General features: G+C 44.7%; 1 protein-coding gene across 3 annotated transcripts in view; it reads left to right on the top strand.

Moving 5' to 3' along the window:
* Positions 1-24,276, top strand: part of LOC144938466 (epiplakin-like) — a 228,337-nt gene that overhangs the window by 118,387 nt on the left and 85,674 nt on the right. For 2 of the 3 annotated variants that reach the window (XM_078866306.1, XM_078866305.1), the window contains exon 2: positions 16,805-16,866. In XM_078866306.1, the coding sequence (XP_078722432.1) occupies positions 16,805-16,866 (62 nt within the window). Of the gene's footprint in view, positions 1-756; positions 885-16,804; positions 16,867-24,276 lie in introns of those variants that run through there. The other variant, XM_078866307.1, reaches the window with a different exon arrangement.

Below are 24,276 nucleotides of genomic sequence, written 5' to 3'. Positions count from 1 at the left end.
TCCTCAAATGGCTACGATAGAACATTAGGGTGGAGTATATAGCCATGGGGTTGGGGAAGGAAAGGAGGTAGGGTAGGGAAGGGCGTGTAGGAGAGAGATGTGGGGAGAGAGATGTGGGGAGGGAGGTAGGGTAGGGAAGGGTGTGTGGGGAGGGAGATGTGGGGAGAGAGATGTGGGGAGGGAGGTAGGGTAGGGAAGGGTGTGTGGGGAGGGAGATGTGGGTAGGGAGATGTGGGCAGGGAGGGAACATGAAAAATGAAAAAAGTCCACAAGAAGACCATGGGTGTGGCAGCTGTCGATCCATTTAATTATTTTTTAAACTTCCTGTTCGAATACTGCATAACCACAACAAGCTCCTCTCGGTCAGACCAGTAGAGGCACCGGTGCCTCTGTGCATCATCATTCATGATGTGTATATAAAGGACATCATTCTTGTATTTATTTTGCGGAATCTATACGTCTTGTAACAAAAACATTTTTTTTAATAGCCAACTAATAGAAAAAAAACCTACTTTGTTTTTCAACCAAAAATAGAGAACATTTTCCAGTTACTGCCAGAGCTTCCCGGGGAGGAGCTATGAAATCAGCAGCAAAAGTAGGAGCCAAGAGAAGTCACAACTCCCACCCCACGTAGTAGCCATCGCCTCCCTCCCTCTTGCCTTCCAAAACGAGCCGGCCCCTCCTACCGCCACATACCTCGAGGCTTTTACCACCACCGCCTTCCCCCCCCACCACCACCACCACCTATTGAGCTCGCTTTGCAAGAATGGTGCTCCTGCGTGGCGAGGGCACATACACCGTCTCGGCGGTGGTGCTGGCCAGCCACGTCGTCACCATCGTGCTGCTGTGGCGCTTCCTGAAGAGGCACAGGCAGAAGGTCGAGGGTAAGTTCACCGGAGCTCCGTCTTGTCGGCGTCGCTGTCGTTATCGGCCGGCCGGCCCGGCCGGTTGGCTGGTGTGGTTCCCCATGCGCTCGCTGCGTGCGGAGTTGTTGGCGTTTTAGTTTTTTTGTCGGCGCGCGTCCCCAGTCCGCTGGCGAACGGAGTGGGTTTCCCCTCCCTGGACGGGGTGACCTTAAACCGAGTGCGGAGCCCCGCGCTGCTGCGATTGCTCGGTTGTGGGATGCGGCGATGTCCAATGAGCTTTTGCTGGGCGGGGAGAGGGGTGCTCTCAAACTACGCCTTCCTCGCCCGGAGACCGCCCACTCGGTGTGCCTCTGCCACGGTTTTAACCCCTTTCTTGGCTCTTCACGGTTTAACCCCTCGTGGCTCTCCATGGTTTGACCCCTTTCTTGGCTATTGCACGGTTTGACCCTTCTGGGCTCTCCACGGTTGAACCCCATTCTTGGCTCTCCACTGTTTAACCCCTCCTGGCTCTCTATCTTGGCTCTGCAGAGTTTAACCCTCTCTCGAGGAAGCAGCGACGGTTAGCAGTGCTGGTCGAAGGCAGAGGCAGAACATCCAGAATTTACAGACACCAAAGCAAACTTGGCGGTGCCGTTGTGCAGAGTCAATTTTGCACAGTTTTTAGTTTTTGTTTCCTTGACAAAGGGCAGATAAACGCACACGCAGGGCGAGTATATCCAGGAGTTTATTTTGCACAGCTAATCGCAGGGCAGGTGGCCACAGGATGGCAATTCCACACCGTGGGGCGCAATAGCAGAGAAAAAGGGTGACTATTTGCAGTGGTGAGGAGTGCAGGCTATGTGACTGCCCTCCGTTGTTAACAATCACTACTTTTCAGCTGGTACGTAGGTACTCGGCTAATATTCTGAGCAATAGGTATCTACATCGGTGCAGAAAGAGTAAAGTGATTTTCCAAGTTGCCTGATGTTGTTCACTTTTGAGAAGAAAGGTTCACATGTGGAGGAGGAGGAGGCTTTTTCAGCAGTGAGTTGAACTGTTTTCCCAATGTAAGGAGGTTACCTGCAGTAAAAAAAAATCCAAAGCATTGCGTGAAATTAAGTCAGGTCTTGCAAAGCACAGTGATATAACTAAACTAAATACGTTAAACAAAATCTAGATTTTAGACTTCCTATATGTACACAACTATAGCTTACACATTTTATAATTGAGATTTTTGTTAGGTTTGCCCAGTAATGTAATGGAACTTGCACGAACAGTCGCATCCACAACCTCACACCTTGGTCTAACTCGAGGTATACATACAACGCCACCACACCTCAAATGTTTTTATATGTCGTAGAGGTATTCATTGCTTCTGTTCCAATGTTTGGAGTATTGGTGTGCCACGTTCTGGCTTAAGTTCTGTGGGTTTCAGCTACTGATGTCTTAGCTTTTATAATGCAGTGTGGGCGAAATTAAACACCCCAACACATGGGCTGCTTGGCCTGCTAGTGGACCTGAACAGGTGTGAGCCACATTACCTGCACAATGAATTCGGTACGAATCGGGTAACCCAATCACCTTGTGCACACAGCCTTTCTTACTCAATATGTAGCTGCTCATACTATCCACAGGTATTGCTGGGGTCGTGGTGGCTATGCACGCGGATACTTCTTGGTAGCACTGGCTCACCACCCCTGCCTGCTGCATTCCAGCTTTTCGTGGTTCCTTCGCTATTGTGGGATGTAGTTTGCATGATCGACGACGCTATATGTTAATCCACTGCTCCATGAAGGCTACCTCACGGCCATGGCGGTTGTTTGACCACATTTCACCGTGTTGGGCAATGCCGATTTGGCGAAGGGTGAGGGAACATAATTGATCTGGCCACTAATGTTAGCCGCGGCCAGGTATTGAACTTCGGGAGTCAGGTTCACTGTGTGTTGAACTACCACAGAGCCCCCCTCGCTCCACGCATAGTATATACAGTATAAGACGTAATATGAAAATGGGCATAAAGTTTGGAACGCGAAAGCAATATGATAATAAACAAATAAACTATATTTATGCAGCTGGGTGTTGTACTGCAATTAAAATTGGTTTTAGATTGCAGTGATATATTTTGTTGTTAAAAGTAGTCGTGCCATTTAGTCTTGGGACTGCCAGAATAGTAACTACGGCTGTTACAATCCTGCTTTAAAAATACAGACAGTGCCGGTACCCTCTTAATAGATGCACGGGGAAATGCAGTTGCATGGTGGTTCAGCGTATTGTGCTGTGAACCCGTTCACCTTAGTTCAATTCCTAGCCACACCTGACGTCGGTATTTAGTGACACCTAAATAATCCCTCCCTCACCTTTACGAACCTGCACCACTGTGGTGAAGTATGGTTCAACAACCCCTATGACTGAAACGGCATGGGGAGGCCTTCATCCAACATTGGTTTGATACAGGGCCACAATCGTGAATTCATTACATACGATGATTTTGCACATTTATAGCACAACACGTGCACACAATCTTGCGTGCATATATATGGAGTAGTCACACGTGTGAATGCGTGCAAAGCATCTCAAACACATTATATATATGGCCTATATACCGTAAAATGCAATATACGCTATCCCCTCGTTATTCGCCAGGGATACGTTCCCGAGTTGCTCATGAATAGCAAATTCGCGGATAACGATATTGGCCTAAAAAAAATTTCAATACATAAATAAGCTATCTTCTTGGTTATTTCGGTAAAGTCACGTAGAAGGGGAAACAAAATAGTACTGTAAAAATGTTTTTATTTTATTATTTCCCTTCTACGTGACTTTACCGAAAGAACCAAGAAGATGAATCCCTGCAGTCACGAAAGCTTTAAATCGAAAAATTAAAATAAATAAGCTATTCAATATATGAAAATTATCCCATCATTTTATCTCATCACTTTCTCGTCACTTTACCTCATCACATTCTCTCCCTCGATGCAGTCGTGTAGAGTTCAAGAGGCGATTTGCAAATAGCCAAAATCGCCAGTAGAAAGTTTGTGAGTAATGAGGGAATACTGTCATCTATTTTCCAAGGAAAGCAACACTGAGTGCAAACACTCCATTTTTAGGAGGATCCTGTATTGCGATGTTGGCCAACACCAGTTAAGATTGCATGTTTTTTCTTAGTTAAGGTTGAAATTGTGAGAGTCCATGCAGAACAGGGGGAGAACACACAAACTCCACGCAGAAAGGCACCCAATTTAGGAATCGAACGTATATGTACGATTAAGGCTACAACCAATACAGTATGGCAAGGCTGCTGAAAAGCTTATCAGCTTGGTGCACGGTTAAGCCCTGCAAGTCAATACTGTCAGAGGAGTAATTTGCCCATCGCAGATGCAAAAACCAGACCTGACCGAACGACCACACCCAAATGCGATGAGTCTCATTCAGGCACGGTGGCCACGTGACACCGCCGTTTCGCCTCGGCGATCATGTTCTAAAGGACACGCCTTAAAGCTAAACTATGAACGAAACTATATATTTTTTATTTTTACAGGTGAGGACCCACTGAGCTGTACAGCTCTTTTCGGAAGCAACCTGGCTTATCGCAAAGGACAGCGCAACGAAGTGGCTTGTCGCGTGGACATTTATCGCAGCCATATACTCTCAACGCACGTTTCTAAACGTGGAGGGGAGATATCCACGTGACCACGGGGAGAGACACGCAAACTCCCAAATATACAGCAGGCGTCAGGGTCGGGATCGAACCAACGACCTCCTGTATACCCGGCGAGGTAGTCAACGGCCTAGTCTTGGAAAAAATAATAATGAGCCGCGTGTGTTGGCGTCATGGGTCCAAAGTTACCCAAAATAAAAACAAATTTACTTTAAAATTACTTAATTGTGAAACTCATAGCGCTTGTATGCCACCCCCACCCCCCTACTGAAATAAAATGATCAGAAGCCTCCTGCAAAGGTCTTGAGACTGAACGAGGCTTTCTGGGGGGGATTTTTTTTTGTTATAATAACAATAATGACAATGGTGTGATTTGAGAATGAAAGCGTAGAACAGAGCAGACTTGTTCATGGTGTATTCTGTTTGATCTTGAGTCTCGCTGCTCGCAGACATTTCACAGTGGTGCATTTGCCTTCTGACAATCATAGAGCTGACTCATAATGTAAGGAGGTGGGGGTCATAGGCGTATCTTGTTTCCGCACAAGAAGCTCGCTGCAGACAAAGCTTGCCATGTTACTACGCAAAGGCGTAGCGCTATAATATTAATAATTGCTTGTTTGCCCAGGGAAGTCACACATATAATGGTATGGCCATCACCCATGACATTGTACGTGTCTTTTTTTAGCTGTGGGTGGAATCCAGAGGAAACTCATGTAGAACAGGGGGGGGAGAGAACATACATAGTCCACGCAGAAAGGTGCCCGAGTCAGGAATCGAACCCAGGTCTTTCTTACTGTGAGGCGCATGTGTTAGTTCCCACGGTGCCACCCCACTACCCACGAGACGTAGCAACGCGACAGGCGTAAACCGTTCACCACCTTAAATTTCGATTTAAAGCTTTCGTGACTGCAGGGATTCATCTTCTTGGTGTTTTCGGTAAAGTCACGTAGAATGGAAATAATAAAAGAATAAATATAAAACATAATAAAATAATTCTCACGACGTTTCGGCCACAACGCAAGCAGCCGTCCTCAGGTGGAGAACAGGTCTATCGTTCACCCCCTTCTTCCGATTATGTAAAGATTTGGGATTCAGAGTCGCGATTTTATTTTTTAAAAATAAAATGTTTTGTTTACGTTGTGGTGAATGTAGCGGCCTCCAGTGGCTGCAGTTATAACCTGAAGCCATTACAGGCAAACTATACAAGTAACAAATACAAATATTCTTCCGCGCGTAATTTGATGCAGCTTAAGAAATGCTACGAACCGACTGCATCGCACAGCTCTACTCAGCACCGAAGATCCAGGCATCATGGAAATCTGAAATCCTCGGGGTTATGGGCAATATGAGGAGATGTTCCACCTCCCCTCCCCTTACATAACATGGTACAGTCCTGTCACGCTGTAAACGGATACCTCCGCTTGTGAACTTTGTGTGCAGCAGTCTCGTTTGAGCCAAGCATGTGCTCGTAATTAGCACCGGGATTCAACATTATTTTTAGGGGCGTTTTGTAGCCAGGGCGACCTTGTTGTTTGCCCCGTCTTGAATTTGTCTTCGGGCGGACACGTTAATCACGGCCCATCAATCGGTCATCTATTACTGGGCTGTGCATGCTGCATGCAATGCATGTATGAAGTGCGTGCGGTATGTGTGCACGTGTGTTGTACAAGCACAGGTGTGCGATGTTGATGAGCCCAGTGGGGTCAACACGCATGTCCTTGGTTGCTGCTTAGAGAAAAAGCAAGGTTGAAACTGTGTCACGTGACACGAGTCGTTCTCTCCCGAGTAGTAACTGTGACCGTGATTGCCACGGGGTTAGTAGGAACGAGCAGTGATCGGGGGGGGGGGAGCGAATAATACAGATACAGGAATACCTTTCACTTTCGTCTCGTTAGGGACCAGAACATGAACGAATGACAAAAATGGATGAATGTCAAAGCAGAGCTTTTATTAAGCCTTGCAAATTAATTTTGGCCGGCGAAAAACGTACTTGCAAATAACTGCAGTAGCTATATAACGCACGCGTGCGAAACCAAAATAAACAGAAATAAAAGAAAAATAAACGTAAGAATAAATACATAAATATATCCAAACAAAACTAAATAAATAAACTAAATAAGTAAAATGTTACCTTGAAATATTTGTATTCTTGCGTAAGTAAACACTGTAGTATTATACTGTCATCACAAAAATAATGATTAATTGTTTACAGTATAATCACAGAAATGAGTAGAGTATTATTAATAATGTGTGAATAAACACAAATATAAGAGATGCTCACCGAACGACTTCTATTCAAAGATTGAACGAAAAAGACGGCGCGTGGCACGGACCTCGTGGAAAGTTTGGGGATGATATCGGATGAAGGAGGAAAGCCACGTGGACGAAATTTGAAATGTGGTTACAATTGAAAACGGCCTAAAGAGCGAAGCGACGAAAGTCAAGTGGACCAAAGTCAATGTATCACTGTGTATATATTGAAAAGGACATCCCATTGCAATCCAAAGGGGCACCCCAAAGTACGGGTTCAATAAACCACTTGCTGTACTGCCATTCCCAGTGGGGTTTTTGGGGAATCTTATACGTTCAACATTTTGCTGGACTCTGCTGAATTGCAGTGTAGGTGAGTGTCAGGATACGAGACTTAAACGTTGCAAACTACGGGGTCAGTTTCTCTACGCTAAATGAGTCACTGTAATTGACGTGCAACAGCTTACTGAATGAACCAATCAATGATAACGGTGCACAGTAATGGTTTATACTCTTTGGTTCTTTCGGTAAAGTCACGTAGCTATAAAATAAAATAAATCACGACGTTTCGATCGCAACACAAGCGGTCGCTCTTAGGTGGAATTTTTTTAAAATCCAGCTGCTGAACCAGCGAGAGATCGAAACGTCGTGATTTATTTTCTTTCTCTACCTACGTGACTTTACCGAAAGAACCAAAAAGTATGGATTCCTGCAGTCACGAAAGCTTCACATCAAGTAATGTTTTACTTTCCATCGTGTTCCACTTTTCCTCTCGGCTTTTTGTGCGCGGCGAGTAAAGCCCTCTGAAAGGACGTCTTGCGCGCAGTATTTCATTCGCTGCTCGGCTGTCTAAAGCCTTTACTGAACGTGTAAGTTCGTTGCTCCTGAAGATGCTCCCTCCGCCACCCTGACCGTTTGCTCGAAGCAAGGGGGGGCCCTGTAAGGAGCTGCGATGAATGAATTGTGGTCACTTATTGACCCTGTGCTCCAGCAGACTGCGCCGCGTGGCGCGGCGTCTCTACGCCGTTGTGTCCACCGTTCGGGAAGGCTAGGAAGTGGCTGTGAAAACAATCTCGCGCCTCTCTTGGCGATCTCCTCTGTCAAATTCGAGGTCCGGGGATGAGGGCAGTGCAAATGATACGACGGGGACTCTGTCAACGCTTTTAAATTTAGTTTGAAAGTCTGTTTTTTATCGTTGGCTTTTCCCGTACTTTGATTGGGGTTTTACCTTGACGGTGTGAGTGTTATTGCTGGTTTTTATCTGAAATGTCAGGGTAGTTATTGTTAATATTATCAGATTTTTTTGCATTTCGGTTGGAATGTATTAATAAACGGGACTAGATCTTCTTGGTTCTTTCGGTAAAGTCACGTAGAATTGAAATAAAAAAATAATAAAAATAAAACATTATAAAATAATTCTCACGACGTTTCGGCCACAACGCAAGTAGCCGTCCTCAGGTGGAGAACAGGTCTGTCGAGGAGACAGAGTCTGAAGAAGATGAATCCCTGCAGTCACGAAAGCTTTAAATCGAAATTTAATCGGGACTGGAGTTTTTAATTTTTCTTTCTGTACAACGTTTTAAGATTTTATTTTTAAATGAATGGTATATAAAGCGTCATCACAAAAAATCTGCACATGTCAATAGCATTGCACTTATATGATAACAATATTTATAATGACAATGTATTGGGTCATGTCTCGCTTTATAGATTTCTCGGTTATAAGGGCCATTGCTTGACATTTTACCTGTTACATATTTTAGGTGCTCTTGCAGAGTATTGTGGGTATCAAATATGTGATTAAACAGGTAAAAGTTAATCAAATGAGTGTTTTCTGTTCACCAGCCTATGGTTCTTCTGGACCAAAAAAGTATTTCATTACTATTTTAGTCTGATTCTAACACCAAGAAGGTCAAAACGGGTAAAACAATTCTGCTTAAACATATTTTCATGAAGAAGACTGAATGGAAAGTGGCTTTTTAATATTGCTTATTATTAATATATTAATATTCAGCGGTGTTTTGATAGCACGCTCCAATTGTGCCATGACTCACACTTTACTTACTTGGGAGATGTTTGTGGAAAATTGGAAATCTGGATTTGTCCTGAGACTTAATGGGGCTTTCCTGCAGAAATAACTGACAAATCGGCTTTGACGAATTAAATGTTATTATAAACTAAATGTGGAAATATGCCACGATTATTTTTAACACGTAAAAGGTGAGTGATTTCCTGCGCAAATGAGCATTGAGGCAGCGCTCACTTACAGCCCTGAGCCAGTGGTGGAAATTCATCATTCCTATGGCAGGGGCGAGTCTCTCCAAAGGACAACCACTGTTGATCACCCCGCAAAGCGGTGCTCATTTTATCGATGCCAGAGGGATGATGGGCTGAGTGACCTCCAAACTCAGGATTTGACCTTGCAACCTTCTGATTGTGAGCCGACTTATCTGGCTGGTTACGGTGTTTATAACCCTTGACGTCTCAGCGTTGTGAGAAGCTTCGTTCGTGGAAAAAAATTATGCAAACCTGTGCTGTGTGTGGGAGTAATTTGGCTGTAATTAAATTATAATGCACGCTATCATGATGTACATTTTTATTCGTAATTAATTTATTTTGGAGGTTAGATCGTCGTCGTGTAGCTATAATGTGAATGATTAACTGTAACCCTCCACCACCCATCCAAATTAAATCAAGTTGTCACGTCATGGGCAAAGAAGCCAATTTGTTCGGTGTATCAGCAAACCGGAGGAGGAATGTTGAGAAGCAAGCGAGATTGTGCTAGCTCTGTCAGGCGTTGGAGGGTCACGGTTAAGCATGTACTACCCTATCGCACGATTTAACTCAAGATAAACTAACAACGAATGAGCTCATCAGCCTACCTTGCACTCTGCTTTAACAAAATGTATTGCCGCAAGTGTGGGTACGCAGCAGCAGCAGCCACTGCTTTGTAAACAATTCAGAATATGCGAGACGAGCAGTGAATCGTAAACACGTGAGTGCGCGTGTGCGATAAACATTTATGGATCCCATTAAAATGACAACGCATGAAGATATGCACACACTGTACTTTTACGTACGTGTACGCTCATTCCAGCACGCATTTGCAATGGAACCTCAAAGGTCCTCCGTATAGCCATACTAAAATGTTGGACCAGCTGATGTTAGTAAGCACCTATTTAAACCATTAAAAAAATATATTTCAACTAATTTTATTTTAACAGGTGAGGCCCACTGAACTTTATAGCTTTTTTTCAGTAGCGACCTGGCCACAAATGATAGCTCAACAAAGTAGCTTGTCACGTGGACATTTATAGCAGCCAAATATTCTATAAACGCACGTCGATTCTAAATGTGGAGGGAAAAACCGGAGGACCTGGAGAAACATCCACGTGACAATGGGGAGAACATGCAAACTCCAGATTTTCAGGCATCAGGGTCGGGTTCGAACCCACAACCTCCTGCGTACCCGGCAAAGTAGTTAATTTCTCGCCACTGTGGTGCCCCTATTAAGCCTGGCACGCCACACGAGGGGTGGTGTGGCTTTCAACGTGGCTTTGGATACCATTGACTTTGACTTTGCTGGTTTATTCAGGATGTTTCTGTTGTGTGTCGTCGCTTTAGGATGTTCTCTGTTCATATTTAGTTTGTTGCGGTTGCACCCGACTCAAGAGCCGCATGGCTTACAGGGCTATACCTTATTAATTAAACTTGAAACTTGAACTTCCCAGTCCCAATGTTCCCAGACTGCACCAGGTACTCAGTTATGCCCAGACCAATCTCGAGGAGGCACAGGCCAAGCTTGGATGTCACTTTCCATTATCCATGGCAGGTGTGTAACGGTTAGTTTACTGGAGTGGCGGTCCAGAGGTTGCCAGTTCGGTTCCATCTGCAGGTCGCGTGTGGTGCGGTAAAGTGTGGGTACTCCAACCTCTTACGGTGTCTGGCTGACGTGGAAGAGTAGACCAAATACCCGGTACAGGTAGTCCTCTACTTACGATGGAGATGCGTTACGACGATCCCATCGTAAGTCAAAAATATCGTAAGTCGAAGATGGCCTAGCCTACCCAGGAGTCTTAAAGAATGGTGATAATTTTGCAAAACAGAGCAATTTACAGTACTGTACTGTATAAACTATATACTGTATGTATTTATTAATTCCAATACTGTATTGCACAGTAAAATGTAAAGTAAAAAACAAGGCAAATTCTTAGCCTACCTATATGAACTGCAATTTGATAGAACTTTGTCGTATCGCCATCGTAAGATCGAAATATCGTAAGTCGGACCATCGTAACTCGGGAACTATCTGTATAAGGGGCTCTCGAAAGCTCCCTTGAGTGGAGGCCCTTCTACCAGCAGTGGCGTAAGCAAGCGATTTCAGAGCTGCACCTTTAACTTTTTTATACCCATGGATGGAAATCGAGCCCAAGCGGCCGTGCTCATAGCGCAGTGCGCAAACCATTGCACCGCCGCACCCCACAATGGAATACGCAAACACCGAGACACATGCACACGTACACACTGTCACTTGAGCGCAGACTTTTGCACTTGCAAAGACACTATTGCAGAAATTCGTGCTCCATGGTCTCGTGTAGTCTCACTCGTGAATGACCATACGCACATACCTGCACACACGCACGCGTGAATATTCCCTAAATGCACGCACACACGCACATGCAAGCATTACCCACCACATGCCATCTTCATCTGCCAACACACGATGCCAAACATCCTGCACTTATTTATAAAACGGTCTATTCGTTTATATGAGTCACGTTTGAAATGTTTGCCCTCCCTCTTAACATTAACCATATTTTCAGAAACATTATAATGATTAACATTAGCACTGTATTATTCGTGGCATCTGCCACCGTGTAGGAATATACGTTGATTCTTTGCCACGCGAATGAATACGAGGGGAGGATGGTTTTACTTGTAGTAATGGAGATGAGTTGACCCTGACTGGGAATTGGTTGCAATTTTCACTCTCACGCACCAATGCCCAGCCAAGTGAGCTCTCCGAACCATCGCCACTGCCAAAGCGGGCCCCTTGATTTGTCATTTCTTCATCATGATTAACTGGCAAAATCGAATTAAACGTGATTAATTGCCGTTGCAAACACAATTTTCACGGACGTTTATATACCGCCCCATGTTATTACATATGCATTTCCTACAAATGATTGTGCGATATAGTAGTCGGTTTGAATGAGCAACTCTTGGCCACAATGCGGCCAATGCTCCGCTCAAGGGCTGGTCTCTCATCCCACCAGCGCGCAGGGAAATGCTGCTGCTAGCCGTTCTCCGCAGTCATCGTGGTTCACGATCGACATAAAAGAAAAAGTGCTCAACGTTTATTTACTCAAGTGACCCGCTAGGTCTAAAGAGGTCAAGGCGCAGCCTTGAACGTGTCTTTCTCACGCCACCACAGTCCACCAAATATAAGCAGACCTCCATTCTGTCTCCCACATATACACATAAATGATCTGTATTAATTCCTCGGCCCCTTGGCTTTCGAGACCAATGTCATCAAGCAGCCTTTGCTTCGGCAGGCAAAACTGGATAGGCCTCAACCGTCTGGGACTCATCCCACGCCTCCTATTAGCACGATTGGCTACGTACGGTGCGAAAGAAGTTCAACATACATATACATCATGAGTCAACCTTCTTAAACACATGCTGTTGGATTATCAAACGTTATTGGCAAGAGCACCCCATATAAAATATTACTTTGGGCAATGCCTTCTGTAGCGTGTTTCCTCGAGTTTTAGGCCGAAGGCAACGTTCATCTTGCTACGTTAGATATTTGAAGAATAACCTTTTGCCTTTTACAAAAGCCTCTTTACAAAACTTGCCCAGTACTGTATTCACATATGCATAAGAAACAAAACGCCATTGTTCATTGATCACATGAACACCACACTGGTCTTCGCAAACACATTGGTATATAAGGCCCTTTTGTGGCTTTGAGATGTCATGAAGCAAGTGGACAGGCAGAATTGGGCTTTAGAGATTCAGGTTTGACGCTAGATTGTTTGCTACACATACCAACGTGTTACTTTTACAGTTGCTTTGAATAATGTGTTGTTTTAAGAGCAGTTGGTGCAGTAAATAGTTCGTTACCTTTTGTTGGCTTTTATTTTTTTTTACCTTTTAACTTTTCCAAATTCGGAGACTGGTGGTGTTGCATTTGGTAGAGAGGCTGGCGTAGCGTGGACAGACTGGTGCTGCATCTCCCGGCTTAGTTTCTCGAATCTTAATTGGAACCACAAGTTTCCCTTCGATGCGCTAATGCGGCCGTCTGGAACGCTCTTCGTGTAGGTATGTATGCTGAACTTCTTTCGTAGCCGTGCGTGGACAACCGTGCTAATCGAAGACACTGGAGCTATGCACTTTTAAATCTCGATTGAAAACTAATTTCTGTAGAACTGCCTTTTTGTGTTTAGTTTGCTGTCCTTCCTCTGGACCTCCGATTAGCACGGTTGGCTACGTACGGTGTAAAAGAAGTTCAACGTACATACACTGAGGATCACAGACGCGCACATGATGGCAACGCCAAGGTCTGCTGAACAGAACATGTTTAGTGTGCTGAAGTCTGTCGACTATAGAAAAGGTACGGCAACACCGTAAAGCTAAACGTGTTAAGTTAAACTGTGAAATGTGTACTTTGAGGTGTAAAATAAGTGCGTGATAATTTTCACTATTTGATATGAAATACTGTAATCTGCACTGTAATTGAAGTATGTAATTTGTTTACACAATACATATTCATAAATGAAGCGATGTTAATTTGTACTTAAGCTGATAAAAATATGGCGACATAGAAGACCCATGTAATTGGTTTAGTCAATTAACAGTGCCTGATAAAAACAAAGTTTATATTAAATTAAAAAGGAACTTAAATAAATCTATCCTTCCTCTCACTTGCTTCAGTTGTCTTACATCACAGCCAATTAACAATCGCTTTAATGTCGTTAATTGCAACTGGAGTAGAGCAAATTACCAACACAAGTGACGATCGTTGTGATGTGAAGAGAAAACTAACCCCGGACTTTTGATCGCGCTCATTACACACAAAGTGCCAGAGGTGGGACAAAGTCATTGTTATGCAAGTCCAAGTCGAGTCGCAAGTCATCAAATTCATGACTCGAGTCTGACTCGAGTCCAAGTCACATGACTCGAGTCCACATCTCATAGGTGGGACAAAGTCATTGTTATGCAAGTCCAAGTCGAGTCGCAAGTCATCAAATTCATGACTCGAGTCTGACTCGAGTCCAAGTCACATGACTCGAGTCCACATCTCATAGGTGGGACAAAGTCATTGTTATGCAAGTCCAAGTCGAGTCGCAAGTCATCAAATTCATGACTCGAGTCTGACTCGAGTCCAAGTCACATGACTCGAGTCCACATCTCATAGGTGGGACAAAGTCATTGTTATGCAAGTCCAAGTCGAGTCGCAAGTCATCAAATTCATGACTCGAGTCTGACTCGAGTCCAAGTCACATGACTCGAGTCCACATCTCATAGGTGGGACAAAGTCATTGTTATGCAAGTCCAAGTCGAGTCGCAAGTCATCAAATTCATGACTCGAGTCTGACTCGAGTCCAAGTCACATGACTCGAGTCCACATCTCATAGGTGGGACAAAGTCATTGTTATGCAAGTCCAAGTCGAGTCGCAAGTCATCAAATTCATGACTCGAGTCTGACTCGAGTCCAAGTCACATGACTCGAGTCCACATCTCATAGGTGGGACAAAGTCATTGTTATGCAAGTCCAAGTCGAGTCGCAAGTCATCAAATTCATGACTCGAGTCTGACTCGAGTCCAAGTCACATGACTCGAGTCCACATCTCATAGGTGGGACAAAGTCATTGTTATGCAAGTCCAAGTCGAGTCGCAAGTCATCAAATTCATGACTCGAGTCTGACTCGAGTCCAAGTCACATGACTCGAGTCCACATCTCATAGGTGGGACAAAGTCATTGTTATGCAAGTCCAAGTCGAGTCGCAAGTCATCAAATTCATGACTCGAGTCTGACTCGAGTCCAAGTCACATGACTCGAGTCCACATCTCATAGGTGGGACAAAGTCATTGTTATGCAAGTCCAAGTCGAGTCGCAAGTCATCAAATTCATGACTCGAGTCTGACTCGAGTCCAAGTCACATGACTCGAGTCCACACCTCTGCAAAGTGCTTTCCACAAATGAACCACAATACCTTGCTGATGATCTCGTCAAAGAGCATAAACCATCACGCAGCGGCCTTTGGCTCGCGATCGAACAAAGACGATCACTGCATCACTCCCTTTCAGATGGTGCTTCTGTTGGCCGTCTGGAAAGCTCTTCCGATATTAGGAAGCCACTGGAGCTATGCACTTTTACATCTACATTGAAAACTCATTTCTTTATAAATGCTATTTTGTCGTGACGTCTCGACGGGAAGATGCCGAGGTGCGGGCTTATGGCAATGTCCACGTGTGCGACTGTCATTGCTGTGGCAGACATCGTCAATTGTAACTACTCCGCTGTCATGTCGCAGTCCGTCAAGTAGAAAAACGCCTCTCGTGCCGTCAAATTGGAAAGGAAGGCTTACAATTGTGTGTGTGTATGTGGCAATAGTTAAACGTGTAGAAGCTATTTTATTAGGCTCTCGCCCAGGAATTTTCCCAATTTATTTTTTAAAATCTGAGTCACCAGGCCTGCACATTGTCGGCCTTGCTAAAAGAAAGCGTTGCCATTGTGTGATTTCAGTAGCCTCACAACAGTACTAAGCCACTTGTGTTTAATCTCTGGCTGGTAATGGGTATTCAAGGTTTCAATATTGTACACATGTTTTAACCCCCCCCCCCCCCCCCATTTTCTACACGGACGGACTGTGCAATATCCAGCTATGAATATGTCATCGTTATACTATATATTGATTCCGATTGGCCACAGTCAAAGATTGGACTCAAGCTTAGTGAGTGCAGTGGGTGGCTTTGTCAACTAATTCAGTATATTCTGCTTCAACTTGTAATTTATAAAAATGCGGTAATTTTTTTTGCAGCTATAAAAGATTATGAAAAAAACTTAATTTTTATTTTATCATTCAACATTGAGGAACGCAATGTCCTTTGACAAAGGGGGAAAAAACTTGTACGGGGCACGCATGACATGGTGCATCACCGAGCGTTGATCAGAGATTCTCTTAGCCAATGGACATCAGCAAGAGTTCTGTGGCGAGCTCCAGGCTCGAGACAAGGTGAGGCCCTGCCTTCTGCAGAGGCCCTCAGCCTTATTGGTAGGGCAGCCCCCCAATTAAGGCCCTGTATATCAGGCTTGTCGTGTCAGTTGAGTGTGAGGGGGGGGGGTAGTGTATAGGGGACTACACCTCTCTCATTAAGGTTCAGCACTCCCTCCCCCCACTTATAAATTCTTATAATAGTCAAGTCATGTTGGTGCAATATTCCAGAATCAGAATCTTTATTCATACCGGAGGAATCTGATGAGCTATGAAGCCCTTTTTAAAAAAAATGTCCAGTAGGAACGAATCAGAAAGTTACAACAACAAACAATACAAAACAAGTTAGAAGTGCACAGTATAGGAAAGGTAAACAAATCTCCAAAAAATATATATTTTACCGGGTAAGGCTCACTGAGCTCTTAGCTTCTTTTTCAGCAGCGACCTGGCCACAAATGGTAGCTCATCGAAGTGGCTAATCACTTGGAAATGTATAACCACCAAATAATCCGGATTATACATATTTACATGGGGTGGTGACAGCTAGGGCAAATAGAAGCAAGCAGATCATATTGTAACTCATTCTGTTCAGCGTTTGTTTAACGTTTGCGTAGCATTGACTGTCATGCCCCTGCACCCCCCCCCCGGCCCCGCCTTTAAACAAGGTCATGCCACAGTTTTGCCGGTGTATAATAATATAACACTCACTGTACCTTGAATGTGGTAATATTATTATCATTGTGAATGAATGTTCTTTGTCCTATTCAGGTTTTCAATGGGTCCCCTCATTCATTTTTCATGGCTTTTGCTTGTGCGTACGTTGCTTGCAGATGAGCGTGAGCGCGTGCAGAAGAAGACCTTCACAAAGTGGGTCAACAGCCACCTGGTCAAGGTAAGCATCATCATCATTATTACTGTCACTCTTTTTTACTCAGGGACACCTCACCGAGTCTGCTGGACTCGTTCTCAGGAGGGTCCTGCCGAGATTTCTCAGTCGGGGGGCTGTGGCGATGATTTTTGATGAAAGATTATTCCTATTTAATTCAAATTCAGGAAATTGTGGTGTCATTATAGTGAAGTCCTGATATGTATGTGTGTTGAAACTTGTTTTGCACCATACGTAGCCAACCGTGCTAATCGTAGGTGGTGGGGAAGGACAACACACTAAACATAAAATGCAATTCTGAAGAAATTCGTTGTAAATTTATATTCAAAAGTGTCTAGCTCCAATGGCTTCCTAATACAGTATTGGCAGAGACCCATCGAGACCCACAGAGATCCAAAGACTCATATAGAACTACAGAGACCCACAGAAACCCATAGAGACCCATACTCATATGTATAGTATATATGTTGAACTTCTTTCGCACCGTATGTAGCTAACCATGCTAATCGGCGGTGGTGGGGAAGGACAACCAACTAGACGCAAAAAGGCAGTTCTAAAGGAATGAGTTGTAAATTTAGATGTAAAAGTGCATCGCTCCCAGTGCGTTTGTATATCAACATACACGAATTAATTACAGCTCATCTCAATCCACCAATGGATTATGGCCTCCCGTTGTTGGTTTTGGTTGTATATTTTGACCATACTTCACCACGGTGGTCAGTGCGGGTTAGCGAATGTGAGAAGAAGCTAGGATGATGTCGGAGGTCACTTGCCACTCGTACCAGCTGCAGCAGGAAATCGAACTCGGGCTGCCTGGTTCATAGCACAGCGTGCTAACCACTGTGCCACTACTTCACCCAATCCATGTGTGCGTATGTCACGGCATATGTTTACAGTAAATTGGCCAGACACGTTCGTGTCACCGCATGGAGTCGGTTTACCCAGCCTGTTTTTACATAAACAATACAATGTTAACCTTAGTTGAACAACTAAATGATGTGGGTTTGATAATTATAAAAAAAAATCGTGATGTGAAGCCCATTGTCAATCCACTGCTAGATGTATGAACTTCTTTTGCACCATATACGTAGCCAACCATGATAATCGGAGGCGCAAGTAATGTACAGCCTTCCCGTGCCATGTCGGTCATGTGAGTTGTAAAACAAAACAAATGCAATTATGTAATGTTCGGCCTTTTGACGTGGGCTATTGTGGATTACACAGCGATGAACGGTGCATGACAAACACATCTGCAGGGCAATGAGCCTATTGTAGGAGGCAGTACACAACAATGAGGGGCCCTTACCTTTCTGTGCAGCTGTTCAGTGTTTTTCACCATACGTCTGTGTTTTGCTCCAAGCTTTTTAGATTCTTGCTTGATCACAATCCACAATCCATTGCTGGATGGAGGCCTCCCAAAGCCTTTATCTCCACCAGCTATATCATCCTTTATCATGACTTGTCTTGCGCAAGCCCACATCATCTTCACAGTCCATTTCATGTCTCTAACGTGCGTATGTTGAACTTCATTCGCACTGGATGTAACCAACCGTGGTAGTCGGAGCTACGGGATGAATTGTTCGTGTGTACATGCCTGTTAACACAGATAAAGACAAATATCTCCCGTATAGCCTTAACAGACTGTTGAGGCAAGTGCTGTTAGCGCGCACCTATGAAGGCCGGCCTGGCACACGAAGGGGTGGGTGGCCAGAACCACCGCCTTTGTGGCGATTTTTACACACCACCGTACAAGGTACTCATTTGAGGCTGAGTCGACCTAGGGGAGGCCCAGAAACTGTTCAGATAATCGTCACTGTTGTTGGCCGTGAGCGGGAATCGAACTATGGTCGGCATGTTATAGTGCAGCACGCTAACCCTACTCACTATGCTTACTAACTCACACGTGCACACATACAGATATTTGTACATACATGCTAACTCACATGTGCACACATACAGATATTCGTACATACATGCTAACTCACATGTGCACACATACAGATATTGGTACATACATGCTAACTCACATGTGCACACATACAGATATTCGTACATACATGCTAACTCACATGTGCACACATACAGATATTCGTACATACATGCGAACTCACATGTGCACACATACAGATATTTGTACATACATGCGAACTCACATGTGCACACATACAGATATTCGTACATACATGCGAACTGACATGTGCACACATACAGATATTCGTACATACATGCGAACTCACATGTGCACACATACAGATATTCGTACATACATGCTAACTCACATGTGCACACATACAGATATTCGTACATACATGCGAACTCACATGTGCACACATACAGATATTCGTACATACATGCTAACTCACATGTGCACACATACAGATATTTGTACATACATGTGGAGTGTCAACGATTCGGAGACGACGGAGTTTCTAGGAGGCACTTTCTTTATTAACAACTTTCACGGTCTGGTCCGCACACTCTCTACAGTAGCTTAGCCCAGCCTGTACACAACACTAGCCGTCTAACACTGACGGCGCTGACTGAGATAGCCAACTACATAGCGCAATATCTAGCGGAGACGTTTAGCGACGACGGCGACAAGACGACAGAAACAACGAGATGAGTCAACTCCCAGAACCGGCAGCCTTGATCCCCCCGCTCTCGGCTCCTTTTATGCTCCCAGCGCGGCCTGGCCCCGCCCTGACCGCGCCTCCCTCCTCGAACCCGCTAGCAGGTTCTAGGGGCCTCCAGCCGAGGTCTTCCATGACCCTTGCCCTAGTTCTTCCGCTCTGCCCACACCCCGTGCACACCCTCACCGGCGTGTGTACTGCCTGTCCGCCACAGCTTCCGCTGCTGTCCACCAGCCGGCACTATTACACTACACATGCTTCAGCACCTTTACATGGAATATAATGCATTTGAGCGGTCGTCCACTGAAGTGGCAGGTGGATTATAACATCGCAGAATCGTGAGAGGTAGTGGTGGCTTTGGGAGACCTTCATCCAGCAGTGGATTGACCATGGCTGCTGGTGATGATGATGATGATCATGCCGATATAGTACACACTTGAAACACGGTGTATAAAGATATTTTATGTTAAGCTTTTTTTTCTCACTTTTATCTACCACAGATGATTTTATATTCTGCCTGGAGGAGTTGTCAGTCATGTCTGGTTGAATGGCATGAAAACTTTCGAGTTAAATACCTGCTTTGATAACAGAGGATTTTTTGGGGGACTAGAAAAACCTGCACCAAAGCTGCTGTAGCAATTGGCATTCATCAGCTCACTGATATGAATTTTACAGCCTCCCATGTCATTACATGAATGGTATTTTCCATAACACAGGTTCCTTTTGGGTTAGATCGCATAAATATAAATGTGTCGTGAGAGCCCTCCACCACCCGACATAGCCAATTGGTAAAGGTTTGTCACGTAAACAGAACGTACCGATTCGTGCACTAGTTCAGCACACCCGGTGTGCTGGAGCGTAAACCCACAACATTTACAATTCGAGTACGATGTTTAGCCGGTAATTACAAGCAGCCTCATCAGGCGACAGCCAGAATTGTGACAAACCTTACTAATTGGGGGTTTAACGACACTTTTATATATTTACGCGATCTAACCCAAAAAAGCCTCTTGGATAATATTGGTTGCGAAAGCCTACGTGTTAAATGAATGGTATTTAAATTACAAATACAGTTATGCCCATCGCATTATTGTGACCATATGCACAATTGTGGGATTCTTTTATTAATATTTAAAACGTCATTAACGTGCAACGTGTAGATAATAAATGTTCAAATGAGCTTCATGCGGAACCTGTAAAATAATTCAATGTGACCTATGAGAACATCACACTCTGGTCTGCTTGGAACGATGACAACATGCATTGCAGTTTTCAATTTACATCACATGGGATGGTTTTGAAGGTGGCTTTGTGGCTCAGGGATAAAAATTCCTGGGTTCAAATCCAGGCAAATATAAAAAAAGTTATTAACTTTCTCGAGCTGACCAGGTGCTGAATCAGTGCCAGTGAGCACCTGGCTTTGAATCCAAGCAGTCACATGTGACTAAGCTGAAAATTCATCACATTCGTCACTGTGGGCCTTAAAAAGGAACATCGCAAAACAGGTGATGTTTCAGGTTATGGCCATTCTGCACAGCACATGCCTGGGATCATGTAAGTGTATTGATGGTCTTGGCAAGGTCTCCAATGACTGCACACACACACCCCAAAAAATCACAATAAATGTATTTATGCACTTAATTTGACTAAATTCCAGCTGTGTTACTTATAAATAAATAAGTATTCAGTTTTGCCTGCCCTGTGCAAAACTCTACTCACAGTGGCAGAGAAGGGTGGGAAAGCGCTTCCGCCTACTTTGTGAACCCAGGATCACGAGAAGGGATTTCGAGGGTAGCTCTGTGGGATCTCCAACACGAGGGGTGCGCACCACTTTGTGAGACGTACAAGTGGATACTTGATCTCGTGGCATGACATTGGTAGCAAAAGTGATATACAGTGGAGGTGAAAATTATAAAAATGTAAAGCAATGTAGATTTTTTTTCTTCCCATGGGACTGTTCTCCAATGTGGAGGGGTATAGTGCTATGATGTGAGCTTTCTAATTTTACACTTTGCCTCATGACACAATGCTGACAGCACAATTGGGCATACATGGGTATACAATTATGGGAGTGTCACAAGCATAACCATGGACATATGTGGTATGTCCTAGGCATTGCCACCTGCCTTTTCTGTGGAAAGCCGACCAAACACTTAGAATATCCAGCTGCTCACTCTTACGAATGCACACTTTTGAGCGGCTTTCATTGCACTTAATTCCTTTAAGGCCACGCGTGCGCATTTCCCTCCTTCACAAGCGCGCCCTTTGTTGGAGGCCTCCCGGGTCTCCTGTTCCCACGTGATCCAGAGTTACTCATTCGCTGTGGAAATTCCGTTATTTAAGCAGCTCCATATCCCCCGCTTGGCACCCTCGCTTCATCCACTCAGTGTTTCCACTTAGAAAACGGCGATCGAGCGCTGGCGAAGGGGTGGACCTGACCCCGTTTCGTGCCGTGCGAGGAACTGCGCAGGGCCACACCCTTGAGCGAGAAAAAAAAACCTTTCGAAACGATCGCTGCTGGGATGCATCGGTATGCCAATTCAAGTCGGCGCGTCGTTTCAAGCAGCTCACACCCGCCACCACCACGGTGGAGTTCGCTGGTGACAGTGACCAATTAATTGATTCGTTGTGTTATCTTTTGACCAAGTGACACCCCCACCGGAATCCTTCATCTCCCCTTGAACAAATGGAGACCTGAATTCCCACGAATGAGGCGTGGCACTCGAGTTGAATTTGGCACGCCCTTGCGGAAACTCGTGAAATTTGTTCAATATTGCATTTAAAGCAGTGCACTTAGATATGGCAACGAGGCAGCGTGTGAAAGCAAATTGAGGTTTATTAGTGACACCAAGGCCCTAGCACAAATCTGCGTGACTTCGTTAATTGTCCCACGCTAGAAGGAGTAACTAAACACATTATGCAGGGCCCATCTAAAGTGCTGTTTTTAGTGATGTCTTTGCCCCATTGACCTATAAATAAGGCTGATAACATCACATATCGATCAAAGCACCATGTCAGTTGCGTATGCTCCATTACTTCGGATGGGTCATTGACTTTCGATTTTAAATATGATTTGTAATTTTAAGTAGTTGGTCTAGAAATGTTGAGACACCGTAATAGTGGCAGTATAGTTATTCTGTGTTGCTCTGTAGCAATCTGGTATGCGGCCCATAAAAGAGAATTCTGCTCTTAGTTTTTTCGGTAAAGTCACGTAGGAAAAAAAATAAATTAAAATCAATAATTAATTTTTATTCTTTTATTTTTATTAATTTTAATTTCATTTTTTACCTACGTGACTTTACCGAAAAAACTAAGAATATGAATCCTTGCAGTCACGAAAGCTTCAAATCTAGAGAGAATTCTGCTGCCAGCAGTATAAGTCACACCGGAGACTCGGGGGCATTATGTTCCAGTGTGCCGGCCTGGCCTGCCGATCTGGTTGATTTGGGCCATAATTCATTGAGACTTCTTTACTGTGACCACATGGGCTCTGCTCAGAGAAGGACGGGGAGGGGGAGCAACAGAGAGAAAGGCAGACACGCAGGCTGTTAGCAAGTGCGTAGGACAAGAGAGACGTGGAGGTGACTAGAGAGAGGACATTTACAAATGCTTCATATGCCTCTGGACATGGAGCCACGGAGGTGAAACACAAAGCGATTGTTTGTATGAGCACAGTACACAAAAAATAGGTAAAGACAAAGGTGGAGCCCTGCAATTGCCTGCTCACGCCCGCACTGCTGGCGGTGAGGTCCCCCACTAGAGGGAGCGCTAGAGAGCCCCGCGAGAGGGTACTTTGGCCTACTCTTTCACGCTCGACACACATCTTGGAAAAAGGGGGGGGGGGGGGTGGTTTCCCACACTTTATCCCACCACACGCCATCTGCCCATCGACTCACTGCGGTTTAACCTTTATAGTGCTCGGTGGAACGAGGCGGCGAAGAAACTATCCCCCCCCCCCCCCCCCCCCATTGCATCAACTGCTGCAAGTCCAGTGTGACAACCACAGCACCTACCGCAGCAGCAGAAGCATCAGCATCCACACAAGTATAGGAGAATAAATATATCGGGAGAGGGCAAGATTCATTGGCGGGCAAATGATTCGAAGTCGTTATTTAAGAGTCAAGAGTAACTCGCTTCAATGTCATCGTCGCGGATTTCATCTCCGCTGAAAGCACCTCGATGCCATCTCGCCCGGCGTTCTTCACCGTAGATAAGAGTCGCCCCCCCGCACATTTGCAATCCATTGTGAAGCCCACGTGTGCCCTGGCATCAGCACTCCCGTCTCCTCCACTCACCCCTCCATGCGTGTTATTGCTCTCAGCTGCCATTCTCTTAGTACCTTTGTCATCGTAGTTACTACTGTGCCCTTTGTCATCTTGAGTACCGTGCGCTGCTTATTTTCTCTCTCTGCAAATCGTAGGTTAGCGGTGTCTCAGATTCAAGTTGTTTCGCCTGACTCTTTGCATCTCTTTGAGCTACCCCATGCATGCACTTCGTATTCCTCATTTCCTAATCATTCCTATAACATCCGTTGTCAGTGACCTTTTAAAACAGTCTGCCTCAGCAGCAGGCCATGCCTTCCCACGTGATGACAGACGCTTGTGTTGCGCCCGAAACGTCGTGATTTATTTTATTTTATACCCATGTGACTTTACCGAAAGAACCAAAGAGTATGGATTTCTGCAGTCACGAAAGCTTCAAAGCAAGAGTGACCTATAGTATAACATTCTTGGCAGCACGCATTACAGCTACACGCCACCATAGCAGTAATATTAACTAAATACTT

The sequence above is a fragment of the Lampetra fluviatilis genome, chromosome 22, assembly GCF_964198595.1.
Source record: "Lampetra fluviatilis chromosome 22, kcLamFluv1.1, whole genome shotgun sequence".
NCBI classification, from domain to species: domain Eukaryota; kingdom Metazoa; phylum Chordata; class Hyperoartia; order Petromyzontiformes; family Petromyzontidae; genus Lampetra; species Lampetra fluviatilis.
The sequence above is the reverse complement of the archived record's forward strand: the minus strand, read 5'-3'. Positions and strand labels throughout refer to the sequence as shown.